This window comes from Antrostomus carolinensis, unplaced genomic scaffold (genome assembly GCF_000700745.2).
Source record: "Antrostomus carolinensis isolate BGI_N321 unplaced genomic scaffold, ASM70074v2 scaffold25589, whole genome shotgun sequence".
Classification (NCBI taxonomy): Eukaryota; Metazoa; Chordata; class Aves; order Caprimulgiformes; family Caprimulgidae; genus Antrostomus; species Antrostomus carolinensis.
Window position 1 is genome coordinate 13,673 of NW_010341010.1, and position 15,124 is coordinate 28,796.

General features: G+C 38.1%; 1 protein-coding gene across 1 annotated transcript in view; it reads left to right on the forward strand.

The window, feature by feature from the left end:
* GART (phosphoribosylglycinamide formyltransferase, phosphoribosylglycinamide synthetase, phosphoribosylaminoimidazole synthetase) overlaps positions 1-15,124 on the forward strand; it is a 30,064-nt gene that overhangs the window by 11,202 nt on the left and 3,738 nt on the right. The window contains exons 10-19 of the mRNA XM_010176358.1: positions 573-804; positions 3,810-3,904; positions 5,096-5,205; positions 5,806-6,004; positions 9,129-9,377; positions 9,730-9,882; positions 11,054-11,257; positions 11,597-11,728; positions 12,343-12,473; positions 14,035-14,176. Of these exons, the coding sequence (XP_010174660.1) occupies positions 573-804; positions 3,810-3,904; positions 5,096-5,205; positions 5,806-6,004; positions 9,129-9,377; positions 9,730-9,882; positions 11,054-11,257; positions 11,597-11,728; positions 12,343-12,473; positions 14,035-14,176 (1,647 nt within the window). The remainder of the gene's footprint in view (positions 1-572; positions 805-3,809; positions 3,905-5,095; positions 5,206-5,805; positions 6,005-9,128; positions 9,378-9,729; positions 9,883-11,053; positions 11,258-11,596; positions 11,729-12,342; positions 12,474-14,034; positions 14,177-15,124) is intronic.

The window sequence follows — 15,124 nt, forward strand, 5'->3', positions numbered from 1 at the left end:
AATATAGCAGGAGAAACTGCAGAAGTTTGATTCCTCTCCTGCCCTCTCTCCATTCTCTCTTTTGCCAAATGAAGGTGAGTCAGTGTAACTCAGATTCATATAAACTGTAGATCTTGTGGTTATAGGTCAGCAAGAGACAACTGAATTTTCACACATCAAAGTTTATTGGTAATGCATCCATAGCATTTTCAAATCTCCGCACTATGTTGTTAAGTTCTGTAGCATTTCTCATATTAATATGTTACTGATTCTTAACATAATGTTGATGCCGATATGTTTTGTGGTCTCTATGTCAGTGAAGTATAAAACTGAGCTGGAATTAAATGGTGTATGCAGATGTTTCAGCAAAATACCTCTTTCTGTGCCTCTGAGCATAAAAGTAGCAGACTTGTCTCTCCTCAAAATGTAGTTTATACAACTTTATTCCTATTTCCCAGCATGATCACACTGAATTCAATTGTGGTTTCTAGACACAATCAGTAAGTGTTGAATATCTTTTCATGTGTAATTTTATAGAGAATGTTCTAATCAACTGATTTTTCTGCATTTCTTTTATTGAACAACAATCACAGGACTTCCTAAGGCTAAGCAACTAGGACTGGAGGTGTTCCATGCAGGCACGTCCCTAAAGGATGGCAAAGTGGTGACTAGTGGTGGAAGAGTCCTTACAGTAACTGCTATTAAAGAGGATCTAATGACAGCACTGCAAGAAGCCAACAAGGGAGCAGCAACCATACACTTCAAGGGTGCCATTTATAGAAAGGACATTGGTTATCGGGCTATAGCTTTCCTGAGACAATCCAGGTAGATATTTGAAATACTTAAAATGGAAATAACTGGTGTAAAAGGGACTTGAAGACATCACTAGTTTACATTAATAAACTAATGTTGATTTTATGCATAGCTCTAGACAAGTTTTAACTAGCATCCTTGTGAGCAATCTAAGCAAGACCAGCCAAGGAAGGAACAGGCTTTTTGATGGCTCTCTCATCCATGGTCTTATTCTCCTAAGTCTGAGTTAAACTACAGTGACCAGCATACAAGAGTAACTTGTGGTGTTGCTGTTGTTGTTATGTCTATTTTAGGGACAGTGAACTCCTGGTTCTTAGGCTCTAAACCGTAGTTTTTGCTCTAGATTTGTGTTGTCCATAAGTCTAATATTAATGTCATTAAATGTATGTATGAACAAAGTTTGAGCTATTTTATTGGTTCATTTTAGAGTCTTTAGAAATGGTTCATCACAGAATCACAGAATCACAGAATGTTAGGGATTGGAAGGGACCTCAAAAGATCATCTAGTCCAATCCCCCTGCCAGAGCAGGAACCTAAACAAAATTACACAGGAAGGCGTCCAGGCGGGTCTTGAATGTCTCCAGAGAAGGAGACTCCACAACCTCCCTGGGCAGCCTGTTCCAGTGCTCCGTCACCCTCGTCAAGTGGTCTTGAAACACTTAAGTCATTGGGATATGCATTTTAATGGAATAGCTGGCTAACAACAGGGGTAGAATCTATCCCTCCTTTTTATTATTATTATTATTCCTTTTATTTTCACAGCATTCAGTTTAATAATCTTGAGATGGTGTGGGTGCAGGGATTTTTAAAGCAGTGTGTGCTACTGTCTCTCTAATGTTACTGAGAGCTTCTTGCAGGTTTTTAGACTCATGTAAGCATGTCAGCCTGCCTAGTCTTTAATTATCTCAAAACATAACTTTTGATAATAGGTTATGTTGTAGTCTATGAAGCAAATTAGTAAGAGTTTCATTTTTGCTGACAGCTTATACCAATTAGTAGATTGTAAAATTGTGATCAATAAACTTACTAAATGAGCAAGGGCGTTTGTATCTAGTCTTATTTCTCTCTCAAATACTGTGCATCTTTTGAGAAATTTATGTGAAAACGTGTATTTGGTATTCATATTGTAGAAAAAAACCAAGTCCCTGTGTGAGGCAAGAGAAGAAGGCACTTTAATGAACAGTTCTCTAAATCACTGAGTTCATGAGCCATGACCAGCAAGGTTCTTGTCTGGAGTGCTTGTATGCTGGGAGGATCCCTAGCTTGTGAAGGAGACTTCTGGAAAAAGGTGTACAATCAGTGCCTGTTTCACTGTCCTTGAGTCTGCACCAGCTTTTGCTTAGACATCCTAAAATTGGAAGAACAGAGATTCAGGCACGCTTCACTTTGCACTCTGTTGCACACAGTTAAGGAAGGGTGATGGTTGGCTCAGTAAAGTCAGGGACGTGCCTCCTCCTGGCAGCCTTGCAGGATTAAGTCCTACGTGTTTCACTTTGTGAAAATATCCAGAATATTTATTTAATGAAAAATATTTTGGAACAATATTCTCCTTTTAAAGAGTCAAAGTAGATACCATGCTTTTAAAAATAAGGTGAAAATATGTTGAATATTCATTATGTTAAGACTGAAAAAGGGCCTGACTGGTCTCATGTTATTGCAGGCTAATATTTCCTTGACTTTTACTCACAGACTGAACAGCTGCTTCTTGTAATTATTTTCCTCTTGCAAATTTTTGAGCAATGATATAGTGTGAGTGCAGATATCTTTGTATTTTCCTGGTACCAGAGTTCTTTGACCAGTTGTTCTATTGTACATGTCCTTGTTAATGAATATTGTGTTTTACCCTTAGAATTTAAACTCAATACTGAATCACATCAATAAGAGAGCTAAAATAGGAACCTAAAAGAGGATTGCACCAGGTAGCCTGGTTCATGCCACTGATAGTGTAGAAATAAAAATTGCTTAACTGGAGTGAGATATGTTAGGTACAACTAGTAATTAAAAGTAATTAAACTCACTATCTCTCCAAAATGAAAAGGTCTCTCTGTAAATATGATGCTTAATGTCTCCAGTCAGTCCTATGGACAGACAAGTTACATACACCAGTTTGTAGTAAAGAGTATTTTCTGTATCGTATGGCTGGATGTAGAAGAAAAACCCAGAGCTTATGGACATTTCTTTTTAGATTGCTAAAATGGACCTTAGTAACTTAGTTATTTTTAAATAAACTTTAAAACATATACTTTAATAGAAAGTCTATTTAAGTAAAAAAGAAATGTGGTTGGTTTTGTGGTGCTATCATTCCAGGTGATAAGGAGAGGCAGCCTTTAAGCTACAGCTGTAAAGCTCTCCAAGTATCAGGGAGGACTGCTGATTTCTGTGATACTTGTGTTTTGTAAAGCTAACTTGAGCTTGATCCTGCAAGGTGCTGAGGTGCTCTGATTTAGCAGTGCATTTTTGTATACGTTTTGTTTTGAGCATAGAAACTGTACTACTGATGTCTCAGTATCCTGACCAGGTATTCAAACCTTGCAAAATCAGATCCATTATTCCACCTATTTTACCTTGTCGTTGGATTTTCTTTTTTGGTTGATTTTTATCTTGGTATTTGACTGGATAGCATATGGTGCTGATGCTCTGATGCTGTCTTCCAGTTATCTGCAACTATTTGAATATTACTTATGGCAAAATCTGTGGTGCAAATCTGTGAAGTTTTGTTTCTTTGGTAATACTCCCTATCTTCAAGTATATATGTGAGGTCAGGTTCCAAACAGCAAAAAGATTAACCTTTGAGCCATTGAGCCTGCCTGAAATGAATACTGCAGTACTTAGAAATCATTTTATATGAGCAAAGTTACTGTACAAGCAGGAAAGTAGTTGTACTTGACAGTGGAATAGGATTCTGAATGGTTAATCCTTTTAGTGTTGCAATGATTTAAAGAAGTAAATATTATTTTAAAATCTATGTTTGTACATTTGGTAATCAATTACCATAACATTTTTTAACAATCTTTCAGAGGCCTGACTTACAAAAACAGTGGAGTAGACATTGCAGCAGGAAATACTTTGGTTCAGAAAATTAAACCCCTAGCTGCAGCCACATCAAGGTCAGGTAAGACTTGTACCTTCTGTTCCTGTTTCAGTCAGTTCATGGCAATGAGGATTATCATTTGATCTTGATCTTGATACAGAAGCTCATATTTATGTGTTCTGCCTGTTTCTAGATTACACAAGAAATATCTGTGGTGAGCAAATACCTGTGATTTCTTAAAAATGTACTTCATTAAATTTACAGATTTTCTTCTCAAAATGACTCTAAACTATATCTCCTGAATGTCATGTGTGGTGAGGATGCTAGAGAATACAGTTCAGCCCTCTAAAAGGTTAAATGCAAGCAAAAATCCTACCATTTAGTGCTATTTTTGCTTCCCTGGATTATTATTTCTTGCACAGGGAACGATACAATTTTTGTAGATAAATGTTTAGAAAGGTGTACAAGATGTAGAAATCCTCAGAGATGCTGTCTGTCACTTGAGATAGATATGGAAGACACATCTTTTGCTTGGTTAGAACAGAATCAATTTGTCCTTTTTTTGCTGGGATCTCAGGCACGTCGTGCTCTTCCTTGTAATTTATTTGATAGATTTAAAATATCAGTTATCTATATAATAACCCTTTAACTTCAGATTAACTGAGAACCTTCAGGCAACATCAGATATACATAGACAGAAAACTATATAGACACACACACACATGTACATCTAGTCACTTCTTAGCCTTCACAGTATTTTCTACTTGTGTTTGTTTCACTCTTAGATTTAACCAGTTCTAGTTTTAAGCTTACCATACTTACCTATCACAAGCAGTCTTAGGAACAAGGAGTCTTAATATACTCCAAGTAGCAGTATTAACAAAGATATGAGGAATTTCAGTTGGAAAATGCCTAGTTATCATCTTTTTCCAGAAAGCAGTGGGCTTCAATCTGCTACCACAATTCCTTTACTGTTTTCAGAAAAATACTAAGTGCAAGGGGGAAATATATCAGTCACAGTAATTATTGAGTGTTCACTCACAAAGTTTTGGATTTTTAGCCTTAGGTAATAATGAAGAAGTAAGACAAAACAAACTTAAGAGGATTAGGAGCACACATGCCTCTGTGAAGAGGCTCTAAATGTCAGAGAAAAGTTTCCTGGTGACAAAGCAAAGTCATGTTGACAGATACCAGAGAGAATTTGTGTTGGAGATCCTGGAGAAACCCATGACAGTAAAAGTTTACTGTTTTTTCCTGTTTTCTGGCTTGCAGGCTGCAATGCGGAACTGGGAGGCTTTGCTGGCCTCTTTGATTTGAAAGGAGCTGGTTACAAAGATCCTGTCTTGGTGTCTGGAACTGATGGTGTTGGTACAAAACTCAAGGTAATGTGAAAATCCATGTACAGGAAGGAAAATAGCACAGAAGGGAAAATGCTTAATTACATCATTAATGTTTTAACAGAAAATATCAATTATCTTTTAAAAATACTTATTTGTACTTCTAAAAAGGGAAAGAAAAGTGAAATTGCCTTCCTTTGGGCAAAAGAATTAAATACACGTTTAACTTCTGGCATGTAAATAGCCATACTTGAAATCATGCTTAAAATAACTAATTTTTAATATTAATTGTGTAATCATGGACTCCATTTCATTAAGGTAGAATCTCCACCCTCAAAATGATTACTCATGGGGAAAAACATTTAATTATACGGTTGCTATTGTGTTTATGCAAGCTGCAATGCAACCCATTCCAGTTCAGTCTTCTTCTGTAAAGTGCCTTTTGTACTAATCAATTAAGAAAATAACAATTCCTAAAATAAAATGTTAGGAGAGGCTCACAGAGGTGATAATAACTGAAGCTGCTTCTCAAAAAGCATCTAAGAGGAACAGCAGGATTTTGATCCCCTTCTTCCATTGCAGGCTCTCTACTTGTGTTTCAGTTTCTCAAAGCTAACCAACGGGTTCTCTCGCTGTGTTTTGCAGATTGCACAAGTCTGTAAGAGACATGACACCATAGGTCAGGACCTGGTTGCTATGTGTGTTAATGACATCTTGGCTCAAGGAGCGGAGCCCCTCTTCTTCCTTGACTATTTTGCCTGTGGCAAACTTGACATTGAAGTGGCTCAGGGTGTCATTGCAGGAATAGCTGAAGCTTGCAAAAAGGCAGGATGTGCTCTTTTGGGTATGAACACTCTTTGAAGGATATGAAAAATCTTATGCAGTTTCTTTCTGATTGATTTTGATGTGTTTGTTTTCCCACTTCATTGAAGAATCTTAGAGGAGTGAAAAAAAAACAAAGTGTCATGTATCTTTGCTTTCAGGGAACATAATCTCTACCCACTGGAAGGAGACAATACTCTACAAATGGTGCCATTAGCTCAGGAAGTTGCATATAAATTTTCTTATTTGTATCTTTTCATTTAACTTTTTAGCTGTAACAGCTACTTAGAAAACTAACAATTCATGTATTTTAATTCTTTGTATTTTTCAAGTAAATTTAAAAACATGCCAAATAATAATTTGTTTATTTTTATCCTAAAGGAAATCCTCAAGTTTTCCTCTAGAAACAAAATATCCTATGAACCTCTTGACGGATTTTAACTGAATCTGATAGGAAAGGTAGAGATCTCACAGCTGTTGTGTTGCAACAAGCTGCATAAAACTAGAATGCAGAGAATGTTCTTATGAATGCAACAAAAGCTTCAGCTGGAGCTCACTGCTTAAGACACAGAAATTAACCACAGGACAGAAACATAGAAGAAACCAGGTTTCATTAGTTACAAAACCAATAGCGAAACTCTTTGTCTACTGAAGACTTGCTGAAGATTTATTTCAGCAAGATCTGCACGTTCCAAGATGTTAAGACTCAAATTTAAACATTTTCCTTTTCAGCTCTGTAATACAAGTACATAATACCTCTAACTAACAAATTCTGTATGCATTATGGTATGCAATAATCTAGTTATCCATGAAAGTTATACAATATTTAACTTCTCAAATCTTAAAAAATACAGCTTTAAAGCTGTTCAACACAATAAAAATATTTCTAGGTCAGTGAAAAATACATTATTTTCTGTAAGTGTTTAGTTTATAAATGGAGTACAACACAGGGTTCAATTTTACAGCAGTGGAACCCAGAAAATTCTGGGGTTTTACATAGTTTTTTTTTTCTTTTTTTAATAAAAACGGACATGGAGAATTACAATGATTTTTTTAAAAAGACCTTTTATTAGAGATTAAAAATGACAGTTCACATGTCTTACTTTAGGTACCGCTTTATAATTGTTAACACTGTAGCTCTTTCCTTTTTCCCAATGATTTTCTTAGTGGGAGTGTGTCATTTTGAGGTAGTTTACAAACTTTGAACAAGAGGCTATTTGTGTTCTGGTTTATTTTTTCCTGCATGAACTGTTAAGTCAGCTTTATATTTGTCTTAAGATGTTCTCTCATTTTATCAAATATAATCAAGCCATTCATACTTCAGCGTAAGTACATGTTATATGAAATCTTGTTGTGAAATCATGTAATTAATTTCAAGATCTTGAAATTTCAAGATTTTATTTCCAATTGGAAGACTTCAAAACTACAGAGGGCTTTGGATGTTGTAAATTAATTACCAGAGAATAATTTATCAAAATTGTGAATAGGTTAGTAAATATCTTTTTGTGCTAATATAGAAATAAATCCAAACTCATAAATAAAGCAACCATGATTTCTTCCCCAAATTCATGGCACCCTGAGAAAAGAAGGAACAGAGGTGATGCAGTAACTCCGAACCTAAGGAGGAAATGCTTTTCTGTAGCCTGGATCATCAAAATAAACTTCAGTTTGGGCTCCAATGTCACACATTTATTTCACTGTGCATTCACATAGCATGTAAATCTGTCTTGGTATAGTATCATCTCGTTAAAGTCTCATCTGAAGCACGTTCCTAAATTCCTACCTTGCATTTCTGCAGTAGCTGAATATTCAACTCAACCACCTTAAGCTCATCACACCACTTGACAGCAACGTACTGAAGGGCTCAGCTACATGCTTGATTTTGCACAAACACTATTAAATACAGATTTAAACTAATGTATCTAAGCAATGAACTTTGATTTTAAAGTTGATTATAGTGATGCAATATAGAAACCTGGAAAAGCTTCCAGAGAATCTAGTAGTGAGCAGTGTCAAGCGCTGAGCACAAAAGTAGCTTCCACCATCACGCAGGTAAATTTAACGCCCCTGGAAACGGAAGAATTTTGTATTGAATGAAACCTGGTGAGTGTAAAAGAAAAACTAGACATTACTGGTCAGCATGTTGAGCAGAGTTCATAATAGAATGGCAACTTAATCGTTGTCCAGTTGTTTCCTTGTAGCCATCATGACCGATAGCTGGGCAGAGCTTCTTACCAGTATGAGGGGATAGCGTCAAGATACCTGCTTGGAAAACTTTGGAGCGAGCAGTAAATGCTCATTTCATGTACCAAACACAGCAAATTCCCCTCTCGAGAATGAATGAGACCGTGGCAGGCAGAACACAGGTCTTCAGCAGTGAAGACCATCAGCTTATACCTGAAGGGCAGTGGGGGGGCCAGTATGGTACGTATAGAGAGAGAGAGAATGCTGTCTGAGCAGTGCTGTGCCTTTCTGTGCAAGCTGGGGAAATTACCTTTTCAGACTTCACTCTGAATGAGGTCAGCCAGATAAAACATGGTTTTCAGGACAAAACAAGAGGATGTTCTAACAGTCAGGATATAAGATAATAGCCTAGGCAACAGTTCATCTGCATGGATGGGGAGGAAAGGCCCTCTTTTAGAGGTGTTCTCTCAAAAGAGTCTGTAAACCTTAGATGTTGTGAGTTGGCATGATAATGATGGCCAGGCTGTGGGCAGGAGTAGCAGGCAGGAGAGCACTATATACGAAATATGAAGGCAAGTGAGACTATTAGCTATGTTGTTCCTTTGATGTCCTTGTATGAATTTCTTGTATCTCTTGTATCTTGTAGGTTTTTCATGGAGAACATTAAACTTGGCAGAAATTTGGCAATATGAAGCACTAAATATATACTCTGATGTTAAAATGTGAATGCACAGCAATTTGATTCTGGTTGTCAGAGTGAGGGACGAAGTGTTCTTGCCCAATTTTTTATTGCTTGTTCAATGGAAGGGCCTGTGACAAACGTGTTTTTAATTCTTTTTAATGTTCATTTATCTAAAACCTAGTCTGTTAATGCCTCATGAATTTAAAACTTTGAAAAATTCCATGCCTACTGGTCCAAATGGTTTTTCAACACCTCCTTTCTCTTTTTTTGGTTCCCATAGGAGGAGAAACTGCTGAGATGCCGGGCATGTATCCACCTGGAGAGTATGACCTGGCTGGCTTTGCTGTGGGTGCAGTGGAGCGAGGGCAGATGCTGCCCCAGCTGGAGAGAATTGCTGATGGAGACATGGTTATTGGAGTAGCTTCTTCTGGGGTTCACAGCAATGGGTACAGCCTTGTAAGGAAGATTGTGGAAAAGTCATCCTTCGATTTCTCTTCCCCAGTTGGCGTCTCCGGTGATCAGACATTAGGTACCACTTATAATGTGTTTTTTTGCATTATAACTTGAACTTCTGAACAGGGAAAAGTCAATTGTCTTGTCTGTGCCTTTGCTTTTGTAACTTTTCTAAGGCACTAAAAAAATTATTCCATTCTTGAACATGTTCTTGTCTTCTTTTTTCTCTGAATCATATTTGCAGGAAAGACATTGAGGGGAATAAATAACTAATTGTATGCTAAAAAGGGTAGAACATTGTGTTTTTCTCTAGTACAATGCTCATTAGTATCCAGCAAGTTAATATTTTGAGATTTCCTCAATTTCATTTTGATTAACATTTCTTTCTGTGTCATAACTGGCTTTCTTTTGTCCTCTTTCATCTACAGGAGATCTCTTGTTAACCCCAACTAAGATCTACAGTAAGACTCTGTTGCCTGTCCTTCGCTCAGGCCATGTGAAAGCCTATGCCCACATCACTGGAGGGGGCTTGCTGGAAAACATCCCCAGAGTTCTCCCAGACTCCTTTGGTGTCGTTTTAGGTGAGATAAAAAGAAAAGTTGTAGAAATATCCACATCTTGATATGGGCTGGGGGAAGCTGTGTCCATGGGGCCATGTCCACTGACTTGCACTGTACGAACTAGACTTGCCTGTCTAGAAATAAGTTTGCCTTTTTCTTCATTGTTGCTGAATTTCTCCTTGTGCCTGAAACAGCCAGTCAGAACACTTTGTAGTCTGAAGACTGCTGCTAATTGAGTTCACTTCTCCTGGTGGTGTTTTGGATTGAATTTTTTAGGGAACTCTATCCATACTTGCAAAAAAACCCAACTTTAAAAGCAACCCAAAGTGAACTGTCACAGTTTGCAATAACCTACAAAATTATTACTAATTAAATAACACTCATTAAGCCTTTGATTAGCATTCAGATATGTTTACTAGCTCAAGTACATCCCATGCTATACAACACACCTTAATTAATCCTCACCATAATCTCATCAGGTATGCTAGAAGTAGTATTTAACTTCTGGAGGAGTGTAGTATGGAAAGGTAAATTACTTACTGTAGGTTATGCAGTGTTCTTTGGGTAGTGAATAAAATAAGGGAACTAATATTGAGTTTTGCACTCCAGAACTGCATGTAAATAATTCTTCCACTTGTCACTTGAACAGTGGTCTGCAGTGGACACTAGTATATATAAATAGAGTTAATACCATTTTAAATATAACGTGACGAGAAAGAAACTCAGTGTCTTTGGAGTTCCTTTACAGTGGCTTGTCCAGAAGCATTTTTTGTGCTGCTGTAAATCATCCTTACCTTGTTGGAATTGGGGGCAGTGTGAGACTTTTGTGACAGTTTTTAAGGCTATTGTTCTGGTACGATAGTTTCTCTAGAAGCAGAGTTGTCACCTTCAAGAAGAGGATCTTCCAAAGACTGCCTCAGAGCCCATTTTGAATTACTGATTAACAGATTGCAGTGGTGCAATATGATTAATTTCCTCCCAGAGTGACACTTCTTTCTACTCCCAGGTCTTGTTTAGTAAGGAAGGAAAAAACATCCTGTTTCATGCATGGAAGCTGATTTCACTCCAGCTTATGCTGCTGTGGGATTTTGTGTTTTCCATTCAGATCTTGCCTCTTAATTCTCTAATAATTTTAGTATTTGTCCATTGGTAGTGATTTCCACTCTTCATTTGTATTTTCAATTCTCTTCAGATGCTCTTACCTGGAAGATTCCTGAAATCTTTTGCTGGCTCCATAAAGAAGGGAACCTCTCTGAGGAGGAAATGACTCGAACATTTAATTGTGGGATTGGTGCTGTCTTGGTGGTTCAGAAGGAGCTGGCTCAGCAGGTCCTCAAGGACATACAGAGACACGAGACAGCCTGGCTGATTGGGAAAGTTGTCTCCCTGCAAAAAGGTTATTAGATTTTTTTTTCCTTTTATTTTTTCTTAAAAAAAAAGGCAGATCTAAATTCCTTGGCTGGTGAGTCTCCATGAAGGTTAGCTGAAAATCTCTTAATTTGCACCTCAATGGCTTTTTTGCCAAGGGTATTGAAATGACAGTCTTCACAACTTCAGTCTTAGTTCATAGAACATGTGCTTAGCAAGGTCAGATGTCACCAGAACTATAAATAAATAATGCTAAGTCAAGCAGTGCCACTAACCTCTTTTCATGTGTACTTTTCTCCTCTCTCTGTTTCTTCCTTTATTTACGTGTTGTTGTTGTTTTGTTTTTTTTTTTCTTGTACACGTTCAGGCTCTGCCCGTGTTAAAGTCCATAATATGCTCCGAGCCTTGCAAGCAAATAGGTCACTGTCTGTGCACAGCCATATCCAAGGCAAAATCCAGACAAACAAAGTGAAGGTCGCTGTCCTTATCTCTGGAACAGGTGAGAGTTTATATTCTTTAATACAGTGTAAAACAAACTATTGAAAAAGGAACATCGGCTCGGATTCAGAATCTCTGGAAGTCCTTGCAGTTCTCTGATAGGCTTCTAATGGGTTTTCAGCAACAGGCAGAATAGATTTTGCCCTTGGATTAATTTCAGTCACAAACAGAATGATCTTTAACCTCTGCTGCAGACTGACTAGGAATTGCATCTGCGTTCATTTCATCTACCAACTTCTGCATGTCTCTGGGTTCAAGGAACCACTGCATTGCACTACAGAGACAGCAGCATTATTTCACAAATAGACCAGTATTTCTTCTTGACATATAGGTACTCCTGGGTTTCCAGTATTCTCACTTGCTAAGAAGTACACCATCATTCCAATTCAAAAAATTATAGTTTACTAATTTAATTGCTAGTGAAAGCCCTGTAGCCTCCAGCTGTTGAATTCAGTTCCCAGCAAAATCAATGCAAAAAAGGATTACTGTAAACATCAGTGGGTTTTGTGTTCAATCTCACCCACACTGCTGCTTATTTAAAACCCCTTCTAGCTGTTGACTGTATTTATTCTCCAGGAACGACCTGATATTCATTAATTATTTTTTCACTCATAGGCACAAACCTGGAAGCTCTCATAAACAGCACGAAGAAGCCCACCAGTTTCGCACAAATAGTCCTTGTTGTTTCTAACAAAGCTGGTGTGGAGGGGTTAAGGAAAGCTGAAAGAGCTGGTATTCCTACAAGGGTAAGTCTTTCTCATCTTTTTAAAGTTAGCCATGGTTAGCTCTGACTACAGCAGGAAGGTGCTGTGAGATAATGAGTTTTACTAGGGTAAGAGATGGTTTGACAGGAAGCCTTTAGCTTTTATTTTTTGTTCTGTCATGAACTTGTGCCCTTGGGCAAACTACCTGCCATGGGAAGGAAAACACTTCCTTTTCTCCTTCTCAGAGACGTTACTAGCAATCCTGATGGTTTCGGGAACAGTCATTATATTAAACCAGCACAAAACTTTCACAGTTACAGCTGAAACTTTGCCATTTATTTAACAGCAGCACATTTACACTAAACTAACAAGCTATTTTGTCTGAATTTAATTTTTAAATTACATGCTAAACAGACACCGTAGTTTATCTGAAGGAAATAGAGAAGTCAAACTCAGTGGGACCCTCCACTGACTCCCTGGGCATTGCTTCAGGCTCTCCAGGATTCGTTCAAAGCAAACAGGGTTTCCCTGAGTGTTGTTGGATGCAGTGCTGCATTGCTTTGCCCTTTGTGCAGCCATTTGCATTACAGATGTGAAATGCAACTGTTCTGACTTGGGAGCATTTTACAGTCACTTTTCACTGATAGCTACAGACCCATGGAAGATTTGTGCCCCGTGCAAGCTTTGATATTAACTTGAATAGTAGCAGGATCTGAGTGTTAGTGCTGCTGTCTCTTACTTGGGAGTGTACAAAGATCAGAAGTAAAATATGTCCATGGTATGTAGGTGGAGAACAATCATATGAGGAAAAAAAATACAGCCTTGGAGAGATGATGGTCTTAGTGGTTAAGATGGAGAGCGAGTGGTGAAACAGAGACACTGAGGAGTACGTGCCTTGCCAGTTCATAGCAGAGTTCAGCCTAGTGTTGAGCTGGGCTCTATTTCTAGTGCCCTCTGACACCTTTTCAGTGAACCAGTTCTGGTTTTTCAAAACTACTTTGTGATATTTAAGTGTGCCACTGTGGTAAATCTGGTAGGGATTAACAGGTATTTTGATTTAAAAGGCTGTGGTTGTTTTAAGTTACATAGCACTGCCTTCTTCGTGCTTAAATTAGGGATGTATCCTGGGTGGAAAATACTTAACTCAGTTATATTGACCTGTTGCAGCAGGGGCTGTTTTATCAGTTTGTGACTAGCCTTTCCTTCAAGGTTTTGCAATATAATTTTCAGCAAGGCTCAACTGCTTAAAACAATCAGAGGCCTTAAATTGAGAGAAATCATTCTAAGACTTTAGGTTATATTAATGACCTAGGTTGTTAAATTGTATCCAAATGTTGGGCCCTACAGCTGTGGGCCTAATAAAACCCTTATTTATTCTGATGATTGCTCTGTGTGAACAGGAATAAAGACTGCATGTTTCTCCGTTAGCTGCATGCATTTACGAACTGCTCTTCTTGCTGTTTTGTGCACCCAACTGGAACCACACATGGAGATTTACTTGGGTTTTGTTTATTACTCCAGGGTTCCATTTCATTGTGTTCTTAAGATGTTTAGATTAAATTAACACCATGTCGATATTTTTTTGTCTTTTGGATTATCTCAGGTTATTGACCATAAATTGTATGGAAGTCGCGCTGAGTTTGACAGTGCAGTTGACAAAGTCCTTGATGAATTCTCAGTTGAACTGATCTGTCTGGCTGGATTTATGCGAATACTGTCAGGTCCTTTTGTCAAAAAATGGGAAGGTAAGCACAGAATAGTAGTGTATGCATTAAAAAAAAAAAGTAACTTTATAGCTTAGCCTCATGAAAAAGAAAATGGGAAAAATATAGAAAAGGAGCAATGTTAATTCTGGGTTTGCAGGAAACTAGACTCTTCCTATCTTGTAAGGAAAAGGATGAGAAAGAGAAAGGCAGTATTTTTTCCCCTTCCCTCTATCATTTCCACAGAGGTTTAGGGAAGCCAAAGGCAAATGGAGATCTTGTGGTCTTTAATTTATTAGAAAATATTTTAAAATAAGGCTGTGAAAACTTTAGACCCCTGCAAACATGAGATGCAGGGTAAATTGTTACCTAAGCAGTAAGCATTGGTTGGGGAGAGGTGAGCATCCAGCCACTGAGAATTCCTTCCCCTAACAGATGAGCTGCTTTGGCTGCATATAAAAGTGCAAAACTGGGCAGCGATACACAGTTCCTAGTAACAAGATCTTGCCAGCCTTCTGGTCAGGCGTCCCAGGAGCTGTCTCAATCTGAGGGTGGCACGTTTCACAGCCAGATTCAGCTCTTCCTTGTCCAAAGTGTTCACAGAGGCTCCATTCTGATCAGCTTTTGCAATTTTTCCAGGTCTTTGTTAGAGGCTGATACCACCTCTGCCTACTTCAGTGGTTGTTCTCCCTCCCCCAGCTGTTACATTCCTCTTCTTATCTCTTTCTGTTTCTTTTAGGGAGTCCTGAATCGCACAGAGGCAGCTGCTCTTCTCACTGTTTGCTCTGCTTTGGGTACAGTCACGGTTTCTTAAACTAGTTCTTGCTCATACCAGTCACAGGCTGGCGGGCCTATACATTGCAGATCTCTGCCTATACATTGCAGCTCTCTTTGTTCACATGGTGACTTTGGTGTTACCCTGGGTGTGTCTATGACACAGACCTTTTACACCTGAACGACTTTTCAAAGCTCTCTTTAAAATCAGTGAGG